Source organism: Uloborus diversus, chromosome 7, assembly GCF_026930045.1.
Source record: "Uloborus diversus isolate 005 chromosome 7, Udiv.v.3.1, whole genome shotgun sequence".
In the NCBI taxonomy this organism is placed as follows: Eukaryota; Metazoa; Arthropoda; class Arachnida; order Araneae; family Uloboridae; genus Uloborus; species Uloborus diversus.
Genome location: NC_072737.1, coordinates 85,488,423 through 85,511,212, shown reverse-complemented (window position 1 = coordinate 85,511,212; position 22,790 = coordinate 85,488,423). Strand labels below are relative to the sequence as shown.

At 36.3% G+C, this 22,790-nt stretch overlaps 1 protein-coding gene across 1 annotated transcript in view; it reads right to left on the bottom strand.

Moving 5' to 3' along the window:
• LOC129226772 (catalase-like) overlaps nucleotides 1-22,790 on the bottom strand; it is a 44,656-nt gene that overhangs the window by 590 nt on the left and 21,276 nt on the right. Inside the window, exons 3-10 of the mRNA XM_054861401.1 lie at nucleotides 21,796-21,947; nucleotides 19,687-19,868; nucleotides 16,166-16,345; nucleotides 15,082-15,273; nucleotides 13,646-13,798; nucleotides 13,372-13,510; nucleotides 9,555-9,706; nucleotides 4,310-4,480 (exon numbers count right to left, since the gene is read on the bottom strand). Coding sequence (XP_054717376.1) covers nucleotides 4,310-4,480; nucleotides 9,555-9,706; nucleotides 13,372-13,510; nucleotides 13,646-13,798; nucleotides 15,082-15,273; nucleotides 16,166-16,345; nucleotides 19,687-19,868; nucleotides 21,796-21,947 — 1,321 coding nt within the window. The remainder of the gene's footprint in view (nucleotides 1-4,309; nucleotides 4,481-9,554; nucleotides 9,707-13,371; nucleotides 13,511-13,645; nucleotides 13,799-15,081; nucleotides 15,274-16,165; nucleotides 16,346-19,686; nucleotides 19,869-21,795; nucleotides 21,948-22,790) is intronic.

The following is a 22,790-nucleotide window of genomic DNA, read 5'->3' as shown; positions in this document are numbered from 1 at the left end:
TCTTACAGGAAGCCTGCTTCTTAGCAGTGATGTCACTACAAGGGGGGAGGCGGGGGGGACCGCTTCGGGTGTCAATCTTCTGGGGTGACCTCCAAAGTGGAGTTGCAAGTTTATGAAAATATAAAGCTGAAATGCATTTTTAAGACTACAAATTTGAAAATTTTCCGGAGGTGACCCCGGACCCCCTTACCCCATCCCACATCATAGAGCGAATATTATACTCAGGATTGTGTCCATATTGTCAAAACTATAAGCTAATAATGACTTTCTCTTAAAAAAACTGAAAACCATAATTTTCCCTATGTTTGAGATACGTTTCTAATAATTTAGAGGCCATCAATTTCATCTCGCAACGGCTCTGCACATATGCATCTAAGGCAAGTTGTATAGAAAACGTTCAATTTCTCTGGCCAGTAAGTTCCATTCAAACTCTTCGAATAATGTGCATGATCTAACTTAAAAAGGTGTTACAGACATTGAATCGGCTATTTCACTCGAATCTTTACTAATAATAAAGCTCAAAGTCTCTATGTCTGGAGGATGTCTGTAGCATGTTTGGATCTCTGTGACGCGTACAGCGCCTAGACCGGTCGGCCAATTTTCATGAAATTTGGCACAGAATTAGTTAATAGCATGGGGGTGTGCTGTGCACCTCGAAGCGATGTCTCGAAAATTCGATTTTTTTTCTTTTTCTATTCCACTTTTAAGAAATTTTTACCAAACAAATCACAACGTGAACAAATAAATTAAAAAATTATCATGACGTGGAACCGTAACATGAGCAAACAAATGAACATAGCTAATTGGTGAGAAACCCGTCATCCATTATTTGTAAATATACAGGCGAACCAAATGAAATTTTAATTTTCAACTACGGGCAAAGCCGTGCACCACTAGTTAACAAATAAAATACTTGTAATATATTTTTAATAGTACACGGCTTTTAAATATTCCCTCTTGATTCTACATTTGCGACTTAGTCGAGAATTTTTTAAATTTTTAATTTTAGTTGCTTATACTTGCGTGTCGGGGGCTAAAAATCAAGCTCTGTATGATTTCAACAAACGATTTTAATTCTCTTATTTTAAAGAGAAGGCACTCATGTATTGAATGAAACAGAATAGTTTCGAACTTGCGGATTTAGCGGATGATTAATTTCAACCTTCGTCGGATACGTTTCGTGTCAATGATTCTAAGAATGCTTTTAAACACTTAGCTGATACACTTATGTTAACAAAAGTCATTAGGCAAAAATCAATAGGTGTGTCGAAACATCAAATGTGCATTCCTTGTGATGCATATTAAAAGTTATAAATCAGAGTACGTACGTCTTCTAGAAGTCTTATTATGATATAATCCGGGGGCGGACCGAAAAAAGGAAATTTTTTAAGCAACTTCTAATACAAAAAAAAAAAAAAAGTTGTTTATTGTCATCCCATGGAAAGTAATAAAAGAAATTATATCTATGTCTTCAAATGACGCATTTGCTGCAAAATTTGAAAAAAAAAGAAAAGAAAAGAAAAGAAAAACGTAAAAAATGGTGATTTTTCAAACATTTTTATAAGAATACAAATGTTCAATGTTCAAAATTTTACTAGTTAGTTTTAATACTGTTCAACTACTTGCTTATACCACTCTTTTCTCGTATCATTAAAGATATTAACATATCTTTACTGTTTTTAGTATTTCCTTAAGCTGCAAAGTTCGTGAAATTAAGCAAAAATCGACGTTTTTATCATATTTTGTGCATTGCAGTATTTGTTTTAGATCCCAGTTATCTTTCTTTCTTTTTTACAATAAATGTGCACAAAACAACTCTTTTTTAGAAAAGCAATCATATTTTATTGTATTAACAACCCAGAACCCACCACAAGTAGGTGGTTGCGATTTGTGTTCCACCTTGTAATCTCCACGAAGAATAATTTTTTACAGGATTTATAAATAAGTTGCATTCACAACAACTATATTACTTTAAATAGGTTTCTACGTTTTGATCAAGGTCTGAAGTTAAACTTTTTCATATAAATCCATCTCTTGAGTCTAATACAATGTCTCAAATGAATTTCTGCAAATTCACTGACCTGTTCCACAATCTTTCCAACTAACCGAGTGTAATACGGGAATTTTAAGAATTCATACTTAAGCAAACGTATAGCTTCTCTTTCTAGAAATGATAAAATGTCCTTGTTTTTCACATGATTACTGAAATGGAAGAAATTCAGGACGTTGATCAATCCGTTAACTGTTACATTTCGAAGGTTCAGATCTCAATATTAGTGAAAGAAATACTCTTATAAGAGAAGACTTTCTTATAATAACTTATAAGAAGACTTAAGAAGAGAAGACTCTTATAACTATAAAAGTGTTTCTTGATGGGTAATCTTTTGAGTTGTATGCTCTACTCTGACTTGTAGATTTTGTAACTTGAAATAACTCTACAGGTTCACGGAAATTTCTTCTTTTCTTTAAATTGTAATTTTATGGACCTATATTGCAGTGGGCAGGTAAACGGCAGTATCTGCAGAAATGAGTTTTCGAGATATTTGAAGAAATGTGTGACGGATTTTATGCTAACAATAGCAAAATGCTGGAATTAGACCTTTTTTCGCGGTTTTTTTTTCCAGCGGAAACCAAATAAGCAAGCTTGTACAATAAAGCTATCGTACAACAAATGACAAAAATGAAAAAAAAAACGAAAAACTTGCAGTTACTGCTCTTTACCTGCCCACGGCAGCATAGAGGCGTAATTTTTAAAGACATAATTTACGAGTTTAGTAGCTTTGTTTACAAAATATACAGCTCCAGTACTCCGTCAGTACATATTAAGGAATTCTAATGACTGAAAGCTGTTGATTTTGAGAGGGCAAGATAAATATAGCATTTTCCTTTCTGTATTACATTGACAATATCTGAAGATTTACCCGTGGTTCAGTAAATGTTCCTCTTATACACTACGGCTGTTGAATGAGTTATTAAACTGGTTAATGAGTCAGTAGATTGGGTAGTTTGGGATGAGACAAGGTATGGATTAATGTGAAAAATTTTATGCTGTTGATCATCCATGTAAAAATTGAGTCACCAGTCCAAATTCAAACCTTGATCCAAACGTAGAAACTTGTTTAAAATAATACAGTTATTGTGAATGTAATTTTTTTAAACAAATATAGTATAAGTTCTGTAAATAACTAATCTTATGGGAACAGCAGGGTGGATCACAAAGTGCAAACACCTACGTGTGGTGGGTTCTGGGTTCCAATAAAATACAAGTGAACATTTCCAACAAAGAGTTGTATAGTGCACATTTATTGTAACAAAAATTGTAATTAGATTCTAAAAGAAGAAATACTGCAATGTGCAAAATGAGCTAAAAACGCTGATTTTTTGGTTAATTTAAATTGACTATTTTTACCCCTTTTTTTTTATAAAATTTTGCAGCCAATGCGCGATTTGAAGACATAAATATTGATTTTTCTTAATTATTTTCCCCATGTTTAGGATGGCAATACGCAATTTTTTTTTTTTTTTTTTTTTTTTTTTTTTTTTTTTGCTCTTAGAAGTTGCTTAGCAAAAAAAAAAAAATTTTTTTCGGCCCACCCTATTATGTGTGTAGAAAATTTGAAACTACGAATATGCAAAAATTTCGTTCGTTTAGTTTCTGTTAGCAAAATTAAAGTACTAGCGCAGTTTCGCATCGAATAGAGCCCAAATGCCTCCATCTGGGGAAACTGGGAGTCAAAATTCTCGTGGTAGTAATGTCATCCGCTGATGGTGATGCTACATGATAGAAATGATGCAAAATCGGGGGATCGCTCTATGTATGCAAAAGGAAGTGCCTCTAACGTAGCTCCATTAGAAAGGAAGAAAGAAAATAAGTTTCTGTTTGCCAACTTAGCGTCAACATATTTACACATTAAGCGAAATGCAAATACTATCGTCCGCACGTCACGTTCGCCACGTTAAGCGGACAGACGTACGTTTTCCGAAAGGGGAGAAGTATTCATTTATTTCGGTACGCACGTAAAGCACATGAGAGTACTCTTACCCAATAGAGAGAGCGCGCTCATCTTGTGGAAACCAATGAAACGCGCCTCCCAACTGGAGGGACGTCAAATATCTATCTTCTCGTCACGTTGACGGGTTCCGTACAATACGGCTTGCTGTCATTTCAACGACGACCGAAAACTAGTTTTAGGGAGAAAAATCATCACTAACGTGACGTGCGGACGTTTTGTGAATTACGCTTTAGACGCCAGTTGAACTTCGGAACTCCGTAGCTACGGAGCCCCACGCGACCGCTCAGTTCACTTACCGATAGATCCGGCACTAGTGGGGCCGCCAGTAATGCAACTCTAACTCTTTCTCCAAGCTCTGGATCTACTTGGTTGAAATTTCCAATCTGGCGCTCTTGGATGAATTTCTCAACATTCGCAATACTTAGGAAGATGTTTTGCACCAGGCGAAGTTTTTCGTCTTCGGGTAGCTGTAAAATAACATTTATTTGTTAGTTAACTTTTATGCGAAATGCTAAAGATTAGTTCTTGCATTATTTGAGGGTAAGTTTTTATTTATTGCGTATTTCCAAGCACTTGATTACGTTCACTGTCTAGGTATAAGCGTGATTCATTTCTATATTAATGATGCTGTTGCTGTTTTTTTACCACAAAGTATTCAATCAATACATGTATTAAAACTTAAGTACACAACATTTTAAATTAAACATACTTCTTTTATCCAAACTTCTCTAGTTAACCTTTATGAAAAGCTTATACATTTTCCTTTACTTCATTCAAATTATGGGGTGAATGTTTGAAGAGCTTTATTAGTATGAAAGAATAGAACATATTCAGAGTTATTTAAAAGTCTTTAATGAAAAAAACTAAAAACAGTGAAAAGGGTTTTTTTCCCCCTTTGCTTTAAGTATTTCTTTTTCGTGAATCCCCCTCACTTTCTTCGACTAATATTGTTCAGAAATTCTTCTAATACAAGGTTCTGCCACAAAAGACTTCCCTTACTTTATATACAGGATGATTCAAAAAGAATGGTGGTGTTTCCAACACGTACATTTCTATGGGTAAAAATGGGGTAATTTTTATCCCCACACTTAATAGTGTTGCGTCCATGCCCGTCAAAACTTCCCGGGGAATAGAGAGGCATGGGTATATTTTCAATGCATTTTATAGGAAAAAAGCACCAAAACACATGATGCATTATTAACAACAGCACCAAAACAATGCATTATTACAACATGTTTTTAAAATCTCGAGTGGCGGGGGTCAATTGACAGCCCCTCCCCTCTGATCATCCAAATGATTAGCCTACACTGTTAAAAATTCAGGACACTTTTATGGTAAAGAAAAAGGTAAAAGGGAGTATTTACAGCACAGAAAAAAATTACAGTAATTTGTACCGAAAAAAAGTAAAAGGTTGCAGCACCAACTGATGCACCACGTGACTTGCTGTGCAAAGCACATAACACCGTATTTTTCTCACTCCAATTCAGCCGACTGCTATGGTGGTCAGCAAAGCCGCCTGCCAATGCGACTGTCCCAAGTTCGAATCTGCTGCTCGCATTTTGCGTTGATTAACTCTCGTTTATTCTACCGCAAAGTTTTACAGTAAAAAAGGATTTTACGGTAAAACGTAGGCAACATGGGTGCCAGTAACTTCTACCGTAAAATTTCAAGATTTTTTTAACAGTGTAGGTGCGACATCGACGGCAAAACATCGATGTTAAGAATTTCAGCATCGATGATATTAATACATCTACTGTTAACCGTAAAATGGTACAACTTTGTGCCTAGGTGGCAACAATGGATCATTGTTGATATGGTGATAATTTCGCTCTCTAGTGGCATCTTGGGGCACGTGGGCCACGCTTGGGGCCTCGGTAGCGCAGTTGGTTGGCGTGTCATTGTAGTAATCCCGAGCTAGTGGGTTCGATTCCCACCCGTTGTCCCTGGTTGTAACTTCCCTCTCTGTGCTGTTAATCTGTCCTACACTATGTGCCTGTATTGTGCTATCTGTCATATTGGACGTGAGTTCATAAACGGGTCCTGTGTGACCAAGTACACGAACTCGAAATGTATGTTGTCAATAAATAAATAAATAAAATAAAACTTAAGTGGCATCTTTTTCAAACCTTACGAGTTCGAAAAAAATTCATCAAGTAGAATAACCATTTAGGTAATTAAAGACACCTTATTAGAGATTGCCATTGTTGTTGTACACCTTAGTCGTTCTTAGTGCGTGATTCGAATCACTCGTGCAAGTACCAGAAGTCTCCTTTGTGCAGACCGCTTACACTGTTTTTCAAGATCTGGTAAGTTCAGATTTGCTTGACTATTTTCTCAGTTATTAAACAAACCACTTTTTGATTTAAAATGTTTCATAGTTTACACAAGTTCTCAGCATTTATTGAAAATGGGAATGTTGAGGTACAACAATAGGCCACCTATTTTTCATGGTTTTTTTGTGGCTTGGAGTTTCAGTTTATTTTCTTTAGGATGATTTCGTCATGTTTTGTACTATTTGTTGTAGATAATGTCAGAAAAGACAGAAGATTAATGGTTGAGCCTTAGACATAGGTAGCCTAAGTTGGCGGCCTTGTATTATTTTATGTGCCTTAAAATGTGATTAATAAAAAAAAACTCCTTAAATGTGATAATTTTTGAGATTTTTTTTTTTTTTTGATGGAATGTGAAATGTGATTTCACATTTCATTTTTTAAAATTTTATTGATCTCGTTTAAAACTTGTCAGACCTACGTAGTTCCTCAGACCTAAGTATAGGTACCTAGTCTTTTGTGATATTTATATAGTTTTCAAATGTTTCTATGTCAAAACCTAGGCAGATAATGTAAAGAACGTGACCTACAATTAAACTGTTGAACTTTATTAATCACTCAAGACGTCAAATGATGATTAAACCTTGAAAAATTGTTTAAAAAAAGGTAAAAGATGGACTAAAAAATTTTTTTATACAGCTTCAAGCAGAAGGCAACTTGTAGCCTCAGGCAACAATAGGCCAGATCAAATTTTCAATGTGTTTTCTAGATTAAAATGTGGTGATCCAAAGATTTAACCCATAGGGGCACAACTATTGGCCACGGGGGGGGGGGGGAGAATTCCCCTTCCTCTTCTATACAACTTTTCTTTCTTTTTTTTAACATTTCATTTGAAAGACGAGATGCACAGTTACCATTGCTATGTCATCAAATTTCTAAATCCATGATGTACGTGGATTTTTCATTGAAAACTTCGAAACATGGCCCATAGTTGGCACCTTTTACAGTAGTTGTTCAGACAATATTGAGTTTTGTAATGTCTTACTAAACCACTCATGTAATTCGACTGATTCCAGTTTAGTTGGTGTAATTGATAGCAGTAAAATACTCGTTCCATTCTGCAGTGGAAGACATTAATCACAGTTTTAATAAATGCTTCAATCTTACCGCCTCATTAAACAAATCAAAATTAGTGCAAATTAGGGAAAATACCAATTTTTTATCTGGTCTGACGGTCTGAGCTTATATGATAAAACGATCTGGATAGTTTGAATTGGTTTAACTCCATTGGCGCGAAATCTTCGAGACCAGAAATCAGATTTAGAGGCTTATTCAGCTCTAACAGAATTCCATCGAATCGAATACAATGAATTGCATCTACCAATCGTGCAGTCAAAAATTTTCTTTCCCCCACCCAGAAAAGAAATTCCTCGCTACGCTACTGGTAGATCGAATTCGGTCGAATTGAACAAATCGAGTTGAATTAGCATTTAAACTGTGGTTCAAAAAGTTTTTGATTAGTTTAGTACAAAGATGCTCAAAAACTGCACTACCATTGCCTGATTCAATGACTCTTCAATGAAAAATCAATTTCTTACAAGGAGAATCACTGCAAACTTGTTATACAGTAGACCCTCGATTTACGCGGGTTTATTTTATGCGGATCACGGGGCGGTTTAAGATTTGACACCTTCATTTTATTTTACATGCACGAGTTTTGATTTTACGCCGATATCGCAATGCAAATGGACAAAATTTTCAATTTTTTCAAAATCCAAACTTCTAAAACTGCAAATAAAACGTAATAAACTGCATCTTGAAGCGCTAATAATCGAGTTTAGGCCATTAGGGCCATTTATTGCGATTGGTTCTTGAGCTCTTTCCAGAAGTAAAGTTATTAAACACACACAATTTAGAGCTCACTGGAAGAAGAGCTCTTAGAAGTGAAAAAGGAGAACGAAACCAACGAGGATACTGACATTGATGACTTAAAATCAAAGCTTTCTCTTTGAAAATTTTGAGTCATTCCTTGACAATGACAAGTGATCTTTCAGATTTGTTGGCGAAGGAAGATCCCGTCACGGAAATGACGCGAGTTATCATGAAAGCGTTAGTACCCCACAAAGGACTACAGAGAAAAATAATTATTGACTACCAAAAGAATATTATAACCAGCTTTTTTTTATATAAACACTAAGTTAATTCATGTTTTCTTTATACACGTTGGGCAAATGTATTGAAAAAAGTACGCATTAAACTTATTATATATATTTATCTATTACTAAAATGAAATTTTCCTTTTTGAGGAACCTATTCCCATTTTTTAACACTAATACATGTGAAGACTTAATTTACACGGTTTTGATTTACGCGGCGTTTCCGTGGAACGTAGCCCCCGCGTAAAATGAGGGTCTACTGTACTTAGTGTACATCGTTTCCCGCTAAGCATCTTCATATGTATAATAGCCAATGATCGAGTAACGCTGACGTCACCAACAATGAAACTCTCTCCATAGCATGCAGGACGGCATTACTTCATTGTTGAAGCACCAAAAATCCAGTAAGCTATTTATAATTTGATTAAAAAAATTTGCCAATGTTTGACATCCATGGAAATGGTTTGACAAAGCTGAACTGGATCCGGTAGTTTAACTGTTTTACTGGTAAGACTGTCATTTCAGGGGAATGCAGAAACGAAAGAGCGGTCAACTATGAACGCTTTCTGCTGGAGTTTAGGGTTAATCCACTGCAGTAAGGGTTAAAATTTCAGCTATCAAAACATCAGCAAACAAGCAACTGCTTCATTCAAAGGTAGAAACAATTTTCACCCGTCATACCTTGACAAGCGATTTACATTAATCTTTAATAATAATAAAGTTCAAAGTGTCTCTGTCTTGATGTCTGTAGGATGTCTGGATCTCTAAGACGCGCATAGCGCCTAGACCGTTCGGCCGATTTTCACGAAATTTGGCACAAAGTTAGTTTGTAGCATGAGGGTGTGCACCTCGAAGCGATTTTTGGAAAATTCGATTTTGTTCTTTTTCTATTTCAATTTTAAGAACATTTTCCAGAGCAAAATTATCATAAGATGGACGAGTAAATTACGAAATTATCATGACGTGGAATGGGAGAGCGAATGAACATAGCCAATTGGCGAGAAATTCGTCATCCATTATATGTAAATATACAGGAGAACCGAATGACCTTTTAATTTTCAACGACGGGCAAAGCCGTGCGGGTACCACTAGTTAAAAGAATAAAATCCAATTACCTGTCTGTAAAATTCACGTGCTTGAGAAAAGTTATCGTCATCAGAAAAGTCATATCGAGCAACTTCTCCGTGGACATCGAAAATGCTTTCTTCTGCTTTCGGGTCTCCCTCGGGGCCTCCAAAGCTGTTAGGATAGTAATTTGGAGCACCATCTGATAAATGAATAAAGAAATAACATAAGTAAATGAGTAAAGCCGCATAAGTAACAAAATCGTTTGAGACAAACGCGTACAAAATTCAAATCCTCGATGAGCTATAAGATAAAGTGCATCAAACGTGCAGGAGGCATTACCGTATCCAGGCAGGGCCGTATCCAGGGGGGCGGGGCGACGGGCCCGCCCCCTCTCCGAAACCCGAAATGTTTTGTAACATAGAACAGGAAGGTTTTTTTACTTTCTATTGTCAGAAAAGGAAAAAAAAAACTTTTTTTATTCTTAATTTCGTAACTATTAAACGAGTGAAAATTTGAAGAAATACAGAAAAAGCAATTCTAGTTCTCCTTTGCTGCAAAACATACTTGAAATTAGGACACTTAGTAGGACTTCCTGCTCTCTTTCCCAATTCAATTCAGGTCCATCCAGGGCCAAGGCAGGCCCCTTGTGAGCTTAGTAGACTTGCCCTCCAACCCCCAAAACTCTTATAAAACGTACACTACACCGATTTCAAGCCGGAGACTCCCCAAGGGTCGGGCCCTTAGTTTCCGATTGGACTACTACCTGGTTACCAAGATGTGCCAAATTCAGCTTCTTAAATGATACATCCTGTGTAAAAAAGGCGAAAATCATTATTCTTGCGTTTTTAACAAGTATTTCTCAAGAAAAATTTTTGTGACTCATATGTTTCATGACCAAAATTGCCAGAATATTACTCTGAAATTATTTTACTATAGGGCACTTGATGGGATGGGGAAAGGGGAATGTTGGTGAAATAATCAAGAACAAACTGCACTAAAAGCCGATTGACGCGCTGTGAGCAAGAAAAGTGAGCAAGTGACGATATGCTTTTCTTTTCTCCTCCCCCATTTTTCCTTTCCGTCGATTAAATGTCAACGATTTGTCGAACAAGCTATTTGTATTTTGATTGATCTTGACTTGCAAATTATGCATGACTTTTAAAAGGGTTTTTTTTTGCCAATTTTTCTTTATATTTTTTAGTCTCAATTACCAAAATATAAGGCCTCAAAATACAGATTTTCATATCTGTTTTTCAAACATTTTCCCGGAGGAAAAACCTCCGGACCCCCTGAAAATATAGATATTCTACATTCCACTTAAAGGACCACTCTGCTGTTATCCTTCCCACTACAAAGTGGATAAAAAAATAAAATTAAAGTAAAAATAGCGGGAGCATTAAAACACACAAGACAAAAACATGAGAACTGTATCAGTTAGAAACGACACATATGGAGGAAAATTGTCTGTTTCACCTGCGCCAAACATGTCCGGACCGCAAAAAGGAAAAATGTACCAGCAATAGCTCAGTCCCCCGTTCTAAATTCGGCTCTGTGAGTTTAAAACTTTTAATACGTGTATGTGTGCCTATATATACATTCGAGCCCGCTTAATGGAATATCGGATAATAGAATATCCCGCTTAATGTAATAAAACTCCAGTGTACTACACCGTTGATGAGTGTTATGTTTTTCCCGGATAATGGAATATCCCGTTTATTAGAATAATTTTTCCTGGCCAATTGCCTATTCCATTAAGCGGGCTCGACTGTATATATATATGTGTGTGTGTGTGTGTGCGTGTGTGTTAGGGCAATTAGCGAAACCTTGCACCTCCCGGAAAAAAATTCTGGATACGGCCTTGCCGGGGAACATTGTCCCAAGTTTGGGTATAGAGACAGAAAAAATGTCTACGAGGAATTGTATTAAAAAAATATGAATCCCGTGGCATAGTTACCGCGGATAAGCAAAAGGATAAGCAAAAACCGCGGATAATCCGAATAATAGGTAAAAAACGATAGTGTATACAATAGCTAAAAGATATTAACAACACTCTCACATGCAATTTAAAATATAACTAAAAACATTGCTACATTGCATTTAGTAATATTGAACATGAAAACTATATATGTATAATCTAAAGACGAACAATAACACAATCATAGGTTAAAAAAAATAAATAAAATTGTAAAAAGACCCGCGGATAATCCGACCGCCGATAACCGGGAGTTTACCGTGCTTACAAATCCGAATGTCGTGCTCAAGTCAAGTACTATGGCTTTTCCTTAAACTAGAATAATTTGTTCAAGTGTAAAACATGCAATGCAACTAAAGGTAAAACTTCAAAACTGTCTCAAGTATGGGCAATTGGCTGTATTTAAAATAACGTTTGAAACAGAAACATTGCGAGCTACAAAATACTAACAAAAAATAAACCAAGGACGTATTCAAAAACTGTAAAATAGCGGCAACGTATATCAAACCCGGGGCTGAAATGTTATAGGCCCTTCAGACTTGAATAATAATAAATCCCAAATGATTTAAAGGTGACTTCAGAATTAGCAGATTATACAATACTTAAGAGCTGTACAAACTAGACTAGTGAGTTGTGTACATAGTTTATTTTGCGAAGTAAAAAGTAGAAAACTAATACTATAGCCATAGAGTAACAATAAACCTAGATCACGTGCTAGGGTTCTTTTTTGGCCATTCGAACAAAAGCGGTTTCGGTCCCTAACGTTTGGTCAACGGAACGGTCAAACTTTCAGCAAATCGCGCAAACTAAACAAGTAATTTAACTTCACCATAATGTGGCGAGAAAGGTTCCAGGGGTATCCCCCCCCCCTCCCTTGCTTCCTTAATTTACCACTACTTTCTTCTCACGTTGGCAGCCACTATTTCAGCTTTGCGGATAAAGGCGCACGAACTCTAGTGTTTATATCAACTCTGTGTATCTCCACTATATATAGCCCCCTCTGTCCATAGTCAAAATGTATTTGTTTGGTTTAACTCAATTACTTCCATTTGGTGCTGATTTTTAGTTTTATATCATTTATCAAACAGCTTTATAATTGTAATCATCCTACACATTTAATCTATTGTATTGTACTTCTTATTGTATATTTTGTAACATTCAAAATTTTAAACAAAACTCTCTTCGGGGACACATAAAACCGTTTTAAGTCCAAACCGTGACAGGTAACGGGGGTCTTTGGGGTATATGTATGTATTAACTCTATGACTGTAACTTTGTCAGCAGAGTGCAACTTCGAGTTTTCTATGGTCTCTTTTGAAGTCAAACATGCTAAAAGGAAATATGAGGTGGTGCAAATTTAACCCACGTAACTCAAATTTAACATTAAATGACTGTGTATGCAACTTCTAAAGACAGAGTAAATATTGACTACGTGGAGATGGCGGATGTACTTACTCATGGGCGCCCAAATGCAAAATTGTAAGGGGGGGTTCAGATATTTTAACCATGGTTTAGCATGATATTTTCCCCGTGAAAACTTATTTCATTACAGATTAGAATCATTAAAATTTGACATTTTTAATAACTTATTCATTAATGGCTGGAGAAAGAATATTTTTACATTTTTGCGAAGCAAAAAGTACTAAAAGCAAGGAAGCTCCAATTTCTAAGGGGAGCTCAAGTCCCTCTCCCTTTGCCCCCGTATATGGGTGCCCTTGGATGCACTGGAAGCGAAAACGGGCCGCTTAATTTTGTAATAGGTAGTATGAGCGAGAACGCGGAAGTAGTAAAATCGTGCGTTCTCGCTGATTCTACCTATCACAAACTGAAGTGTTCCGTTTCCGCTGCCAGTTCTGCTATCCCTCCGTAATCAAGCTTTAGAAGCATGGTACCTTGATTATCCGTGACAGTGGCCATTCCATCTCGTTGATAGTTCCTCGGACGGGATCTGAAAGGACAGTTGACTGGAAGTTGTTCGAAGTTGGTACCGAGCCTGTACCGTTGTGTGTCCGCGTAGGCGAAAAGACGTCCCTAGAATTCGTTGGACGAAATGTTCGAGTGATTAGGGCCTATACCGGACAGTTCTTGCGAGCATCAAAATATTAACAATGTAACTGCAAAAATGTGTTTCTTTCTATTCATTCAAAAACTAAAATATTTTTTTACCTGCAGAATTTTGTCAGGGCTTGCTTCGATGCCTGGAACGAAATTTCCTGGATTGAATGCCAACTGTTCGACTTCGGCGAAATAATTAGAGGGGTTTTTGTTGAGAACCAGTTTTCCAACTTTTATCTTTGGATACTGACTTTCAGGCCAAAGCTAAAATGACAAAAAATATCTTAAATAACTCCCAAAACGGCATCTATTTCAGCAATAACGGTTGGTGATTCCGTGAGCTCTAGGCTTACCGAACCACCACTCCTTTTTTTTAATATTCAATAGACCTTTCGGGGCTCATGCAACACGCGTGCGGCACGTTGGTGTACACTGTCGAAGGCGGTGTGATTTTACAGCCTTGTTTTTTTTTTTTTTTTTGAAATTCCGAAGGAAGTGAATCTCTTTCAGGGGTATTTATCCTTGAGCTTTCGAATGAGACTGAAATCAGGACAATCGGATAATTATTTTGGGTAGAAAAGCCATTTCATGCCATTTTCGGATCCTGAAGTGAAAATTCAAACGGTTCGGTTCTTTACATCTTCTTTTAAAAGCTCTGTACAATCTCTGTGTCTTAAGAACAACTATAATAGCCCGTTTAGAAGATGGTGGTAAGAATATTTTGAGTGTTTTATTACCAGTAAGTAACATTACCAGTAAGTTGGGAAATTCTCTCTAAATTATTTGACCCTCGATGTCTATCCTAAAACCAAGAATCTTTGTTAAAAAAATTACACGTGGATGTGCGAGAGGGATATAGTTTTTTCCAACAATGCTGTGCATCATCCACATGAATTCCTTTATTGTCTTAACTCCTCAAGCCTTCCCTTATTGCTTTCAAAATTGAAATTAAAAGCAATATTCCAATAATTTTGTTGTGCCACTTTAATTTGCCTAATCTATGCAATGCAGTTGGACCCAAATTTTAATCACTGCGGAATGATATGACTTAGAGCATTGTTCTTGCAGCAGCAGTTCAGTTGGCTCGTATTCCTTGCATTCCCGTGGTGTCCCTGCATATTTCTTTTTCCAATTTAAGTGATTACAATTTCCAATGAAAATTTCTTATACCGTCATCAAATCAGAAGTTCAAACGTACAACTATAAGTAGTAAAACGTTACATAGGGGAAGATGGTATTGTTCAGTGGAATTTATATGTTGGTCTCTCTTGAAAAAAAAAAAATGTTTCAAAACCTCATAAAAATTGAACAAAAATTGTTACTGAACATTGAAGTTTAAATTAAAAAGTACCTTTAGTATCTTTATTTAAGATAGATAAGATGAAAACGTTTATCCACCCTGCCAGTTAAGGGTTAGGTCAATTTTGTTTGGAATTTCTAAGAGCAGTACGAGTATAATGTTTCATCTTTGTATTTGACCTAAGCAAGATTGCACTGCTGTTGTTCCACTCAATTTTGAATAAAACAAAGCCTATGGTAGGACTCACCTTAGTAGGATCGAATGGATTAAAGCTGTTATTTTTTGCTTCTTCAGGTGTCATCACTTGAATATAGAAAGTCCAGGAGGGAAACTTCCCGTTCTCAATTGCATTGTACAAATCTTTGCCATGGTTATCTGGCATTACGGCTCCTGTCAGAACAGCTTTCTCCGTGAACATATTCTTCTTGCCTTGGTCAGTCTGCATGTAAATTTCGAATAGAATTAATATACAAATGGATGGTCAAGTACAGTGAGAAACAAAGGTAGGTATGTAGGCTTTTTTAAAGTTTTTAGTAAAATCCGTTTAAAGTTCAGACCCTAAATAAGGTAAGGTCACCAGTAACAGACAAAGGTCCAGTAACAGACAATGATCCATTAACAGACAGTCATAAGTTTGGATTTAAACTATAAGCCTTTTAAGCGGGTAAAACGGATGTTGCTGTGGCCCATGAATACGGTGCGGACATCTAGTGTTGTCAGAATGAATTTTATGAGCCAGTTGGTATTCAAAAGGCAGTGGTGGAAAGTTATGAACAGCTACCACAAGGTCAGCTGGTGTTTTATCTTCATTTGAATTTAATGACGCTTTAGTTCTAAAAATAAAGAACTTTCGCACATTTTGAAGAGAAAAAGGGAATTTTGTCCATTACTCGTCCTTTCCTCATCCTGTCTGTTGTTGGGTATCATCAGATTTTTCGGTGTCTGTTACTGAGGGGTCGGAACTTTTTTTGTAATTGAGAAAGATTCAGAGGATCCAGAAGTAGCCAAACGTTAGATGAGATGTAGTTGCATGAGAGAAAAATAGTTTTAAAAGTCTAAATACATTAAAAGGCTCAGAAAATTTAGTTAACCTGAAAGCGATGTCGGAAGCATATCTGTGACTTGTGCTATTACCCTAGACTGCCATTGTTTTTTTTTTTCCTTTAATTATGCTGTATACCTACAAGACTGCTAGAACTAACTCTTGCCCTAAAACAGAGGAGAGGTTCTCCTAACATTTGCACTAATCATCGCGAAATTTTTAGTTTTGGCACTTACATCTCTTTGCTTCTCACTGCCTCAATTGTTGATTGAAACGGGATGGAACTTACCAAATAAGAAAATTTGCAGTAAAAAATTTTTCCTGATTCGTTGACTAACTTGAAGGTATTGACGCCAAAGCCATCCATGTTCCTATATGACTCGGGGATCCCTTGATCAGAAAAGAAATACATTAACAAATTCAAACCTTCAGGCTGCAATGAGAAAATGTCCCAAGCCATATTTAAATCCTAGGAAAAAAATAAATATAAATTACTTTTTTACAGATAAAATGATGTATTAAATGATAAAATGATAATAGTTTTCAAATGATTTACTTAGTACAGAGTCGGACCTGTGCTTTTTCCGAGCCAGGACAAAGTTTCAACTGTCACCTTTACTCATCTTCCTTCAAAGTTTAATATCAAGTTTCAAAAAAAAAAAAAAAGTTCACAGAAATAACATGAATTTGCTAACTCCAGAAGTTGCTACCCGGGGCAAGGGCCCCGAGTAAATAAAGGAAAATGGTTTTTCGTTACTTAAAATGACTTTAACTTTTCCCTCATTAATTAATCACTTACTTTTTCCGGAGGTGGAAAATGTTCTAAATCCCCCCCCCCCCCCGCCCTCTACTCTTTCGAATGAAACCAAAATCTTTCCGATATGGGGATTATTTCCCGCAGAAAGATGTTTTGGTTCAAAACGTAAATTTCAAATTTAAAAAAAAGAACTAGTCATCGATTTTTTTTTTTTTGAAATGGTCTATAAACTTTCCCAGCACTAACCTAGACAAATTAAAAATTTCAATGATATCGGTCAGATAGTTTCCGAGTTTACCCCGGAATTGGACTGGAGTTTGCTTTATATACAGGGAACGATTGAAAAGTAACCGAACTTTTGCTGGAACAACAATTTTATTGAACTTTTTGACAAATGCATTTAATAATCTTCGAAATACATCCCTTGGGCTTAGATACACCGGCGGTGGCGGTCCTTCCACTGTTCAAAGCATTTTTTAAACGCGTCTTCCTGGATGGCATTTAGATTGTTGGTTACACTTTTTGAATGTCCGATATCGACTAGACACGCCTTCCCTACAAGTTTCTTTTGATGAGTGGGAACAAAAAGAAGTCCGGGAGAGACATGTCTGGGATTCCAGCACTTTACGACCCTTTTGCACACGTGTTTCCTTTTGCTCGGAGGTCAAAACCTTGAGAACCAGTTTCGTGCACACCTTCGTATGCTCAATTTTTCAGTCACAATTTTTTGAACGCCGTAGTAAGTTCGATTTAACTCGTCACTCATATCCCGTATTCTTGCCCGACGGTCGATGTTGAAGAATTCAATAAAGCCTGTCGACTTTTTCGCCAGTTTTCGAAGTCGAAGGCTTCACTGCGCGTTGTTCGTCTTCGGCGTCCTCCCGCCGTCTTTGAACACCGTCATTCATAAATTTGTGTCCGGGACAGAACATTATTTCCGACGGCTTCCATAAACAGGTAATGGGTCTGGATCAGTGGCGTAGTTAGGGTGTGGCGGAGGGGCGGGCGGCACTTTTTGGGGGGTGAGGGCAATTTCACTTTTGATGCGAAAAAATTCAATGCATTTTCCCAAGAAGGAAACCATGCTTTTAAACAGGAGGCAAAAGAAAAAAAAAAGTCTTCGAATTGTGAGTTTTTGGTTAGATTATGATAATAAAATTACTCTAATACAAAACATGTGGGGGTTTTTTTTTTTTTTTTTTTTTTTTTTTTTTTTTTTTTTGTGGACATCACAGCACCATAGTTTTTTTTTCTCTCTTCCTTCGTCTGAAGCTACAAATTGAGAGAGGTGGTTGTGTAATGTCAAGGGAGCAAGTTTATTATTTTTTTTTTTCTGTTAAGTTTAACTATTACGGAGGAAATAATACATTTCATTCCTTTTCGTAAAATGATGAATACCACTTGATTTTAAGAAAATTCCTTGGAAACCACCTTATTTTCAAAAAAAAAATTTTTTTAAAGGAAAGTGACAACAAGAGTAGAGTAAGAAGAGAGTGGTTTGAAATGGAGGGCGATTTCTTGCTCGTTTTCAAGATAGAATTATCTGTTTCAACAACTGCTTTGATTGGTCATAACTTTAAATTAAGAGAATTTCCCCGACTTTTGCGCTCCTTCCTACTGTCACAAATATTAAAATGCATTTTCAGGACTTTAATTTTAAAAAAGTTCCAGAGGACAGCCACTTACCATCCCTTTTTCCATTAACTTGGCTTAACATAGCCTTAAAACAGCGTTTTTAGGGCCTCTATTTTCAACCCCCCCCCCCCCCTTCGCTGTCTAACGTTGCTTCAAGATGTGTTTTGAGGCCGGAAAATTCCGACCCCACCGATAACAGCTTAAAATTGCTTTGTTTAACCCTCAGTAATATCACATTTTTCGTGAAGAGCAAACGAACTTTCCTATCCCTTAACGTCACCAAACAGCCTAAAAGTGCAGTTTTAGACCTTGAGTCTCGAAACATTTCCAAGGAATAACGCCGACCCCATCCCTTCACATCTCATCTTTTAGCCCAATATTGAGTTTTTGAAACCTGAAGGCAGTCAAGTCTTGACCCTCCCTGTAACATAATTAAACATAGTCTAAAATGTGTATTTAGGACATGAACTTCGAACCTTATAAACCCCGTGTCATGCAATGTCTAAAGAAAACAGTGTATTAATCTACGCAGATGGTTCCTTTAACATTGACGGTAATAGAGGAGACGGAGGCATCTCCATCATTTATCCCTCAAGAAATAACGTCAAGCTTAAAATACCCGATGGCCAAATCGCCTTAAACTTTACTAGCGAACTAATTGCTATTAAAAAGGATGACCCTTGTCAATCAGTTGAGAAAACGAATTCATTGCTTAAAATAGCTGGAGAAGGAAGAAAGAATGCGTGCCATATTTTAAAGTTTAGCCACATTTTGGCGATATGAAAAAAAAATGTTCCCCTAATATATTTTCGCTATGTGAATATTTAGACCTGAAAGGTTTAAATTGCATCAATAACTGCAGTGATTGGGCAAAAAAGAAACTTTTCACTCTTTATTGCAACCCTACTCTTGGCAATTTTCAGTTCAAATTAATTATAAGAGGCGTTGTTGGCTCTAACCAATGGCTGCTGACAGAAGTAAAACCAAGGTCCACCCACGAACTTGGAATATGATCTGTTCAGTGAAACATCTGCCTTGATAGTACAAAATTGAAATGTTGTGCCTCTTTGGCTGATTTCTTAAATTACAAGGTGACGTTTCAAGCTCTAGAACCAATGCCATATTGCAAATTCCGTTAGTTAATTTTCCTCTGCGTATATCCCCTTCATGAAGATGGACGCTTCTGAAATTAGGCGGAGTCAAGGGCCAACTCTTGGCATCCTAGCTATATCGTTACTTAACCACAGTCTCCTCTTTCAACTTAAAAACTGGTTTCAACCTTGCATAAAATAAAGGATGCACTCTATATCTTTAGTTATTTCAGGTCAAAACACATAATTGTAGAGAGAGAAAAATTGACATGTTTTTCAAATGACACATTCAACTTTAAACTTAAAGTATTTTCGTATGTATGTTACCTGAAAATTGGTCACCGGATTTCTTTTCAGGGAATGAGCAAAGCTTGGGAAGGCAATTGGATCTCGGATGGGAAAAACTGGGACATGTATTCCGACCAAATCCCAGTTTCCTTCTTCTGTGTAGAACTTGATGGCGAAGCCACGGAGGTCTCTATCTGTATCAGGCCCTCCCCTGTCTTGAGCTATTGAAAATAAAAGCTTCGATGAGACAAAAAATAGCTCATTGTTACAGTTTGAGTCAGTATATTATGTCATGAATATTAAAAAAAAAAGAACTTTTATTATATTGATCAACTGATTGGCAATCGGCACAGCTGATTTATCGATCAACTACATCAGTACAGTCCCAATTAAATATAGACATGTTTACAAAATTTTACAAACATAATTTTGAGACTTTTCCTTAACATTCCTTTCTTCGCACACGCAAGGGTAATGGGGGGGGGGGTCGCACATGCAATGTATCTACAGTTGAACTCTCTTAATACGATCACGTTTAGTACGAAATCACTGCTAAAACAAGCATTTTGTTCGTTAAGTTTGGTTCGCTATCTAATTACATTAAAAATTTCACGTATAATACGCTCATTAAATTGAAAATCTCGGCTAAGACGAACAAAAACTTCTGATCTCTTTACTTCAAATGTTCGTGTATGATTACTGTAATTTTCTTTTTAAGAAATTATTCATTATTTTGTTAGGTAGCAGACTTTCTATTTTGTATCGAGGAGAAAATATTAAATATTTTGCATAGAAAATAAAGCCCGAACATTTGTTTACCCGTGGACATTTCAATTTACTCGGAGATGAAACTGTTCATCTTCCATTGTGGATTACAACCTGTCCCGCAATGGCGATTACCATTTTCCTTTTTCAATATTTTCCAAAAACATTCATTTATAAGAAATAAGTGATTTTTTTTTCTGAATGTGCTAATAGTTAGATTACAATGTGCGCATATATTTTTTAAATATAGGTAAGCATTCCTTCGTTTTTTCACAGTATCACTCATTCACGGTTATTACAAATAAGGTTTAATGCGAACAAATTCGTGGATTTTTGACATTTCGCATTAACAGAGTTCAACTGTACTTAGAAAGTAAATTAGTTTGAATCGTAACACAATATTTCTTATTCTTTTTCATAGACGAATTTCAAACTTCGTTTAATAAATGACCGGAAATAAAAATAATGCATGTTCTTTCAGCAAGTATAATGCGTTGACGTAGCTCATCGTACGTTGTTTTTGCTAATGAATCAACCCTAAATTGTGTTTTACGTAGTGTTTAAAATTATACACACGTGAAAAAAAATCATCCTATTCTTTTTTTACTGTGAATTGTATTTTGTGCTTTTGCCTATAGTTTTGAGATGAATGTGCAAATATGTGAAGAATTTCTGACGTATGTTCTTTCATGTTGTGGCGATACATTCATGACTGTCAAATTAACCACGGAGCCACACAAATAATGAAATATGACAACTTTTCGTTCTAACAATCAAAAAGTAATCGAAAGAGCATATTGAGACATTTTTTTGTCGAAAACACTATTTGCTCTCATGTCCCCGGTATCGAGATAAAAGGTCTTAAAGTCTGCCAAAATTTAAAAAAAAAAACGCCAAATTTTAAGACTCGGTGAGAAATTAAAGTTACCAGATTTCACCGTCAGCATGTGGCAGGACATCTATCTGCGAAGCGCAAGAAAGCTATATTCCATTACTCATCAAAACTCGTTAAACTTGGCGGCTTTTCTAAAAATTTAATTCAGACTTTTGTTTCCGAACGTTTGTGGTTATTTATAGTTCAGCGGCAGACGACACTCCAGTCAAAGACAGCGTAAAAACGCAAGCATTTACACGCTGGTTGGTGACGCAAAAGAACAGTTGTTTGAGCTACCGCTAGCGTTTACGAACGCTTGAAGTGGCACTGGTGCGACCGTTTCTGGTTTCCGAACGTACCCTACATGCATAGTTACTGAACTCCTGAAATATTTCTAAAAATGTTTTGCGCTAATATTATACATTCGAGTGAAATAGCCGATTCAATGGCTGCAACACCTTTTTAAGTTAGATCATGCACATTATTCGAAGAGTTTGAATGGAACTTACCGGCTAGAGAAAATCGAACAGCAATCGGGGTTCGCTTCCCAACTTCAGAAAATAACTTTGCTTTGGTGTACTGCGTAACATCGTCTGTGACTTCGAAGTATCCGAAGGCCCCGTTTCCTTTGACATGAACAACCCTCTCTGGGATTCTTTCTCTGAAGTAAACAATAAAGAAGACAGCATAAGTAAAAATACCGCTTATTTGTTCAGAACAAAATATTATTCATTTAAAATAACAATTATTCGTTAGAAACACTCTATTGAACGTACTCTAGGGGAATATGGGGCAAAGTGAAATGGTAAAACATTTAATCTGCTTTTAGCGCCACCTATCTGGTAATATCTTAACTATATAGTAGTATATGTGATCTATTCCAGTCAGGAAAAAAATACCACCGAAGATTAAAGCAAATGATAATCACAGGTCAAGAAAAAAAAACTTTTTTTTTCTGTGTTTCTGTTTTAACGCATGAATTCTGATACTATCCATCGAAAAACACTAAAATATTCCTCCATAACTTTTAAAGTTTGTTTTTGTCTGTTTTACGTCTGAAAATACGTTTTGGAGTTTTAACTGATTAGCATAAGAAAGAAAATTAATTGATTTTTGAATCTGCTTCTTGCAAATTTATCATCTGCTCAGGGACGTAACTAGACCATTTCCAAACAGGGGCACTACCTCGTTTTGGCGCTCCCTCCTGCTCTTCAAATAAAAGAAAATATTCTTGGAGAAATGTAATAGCGTCGACACTAGGAACCTACTCATCAGCTCGATAGAGTTCAATGATTTAGGACCTTAACCTGCCCAAGAATAAAGCAGACTCTGGGTTACCAATTAAAACAGTGGAACTTGCTTGAAAATGATGTGAAAATAACTGATCAAAGAGATTGTCATAAATTCTTTTTGTGTTTTTTCACAAAAGAAGATGAATTTTGTTACTGTAGTAACGTGACGGGTTTGTTCGAGAACATTGGAATGCCATGCATATATTCTGACT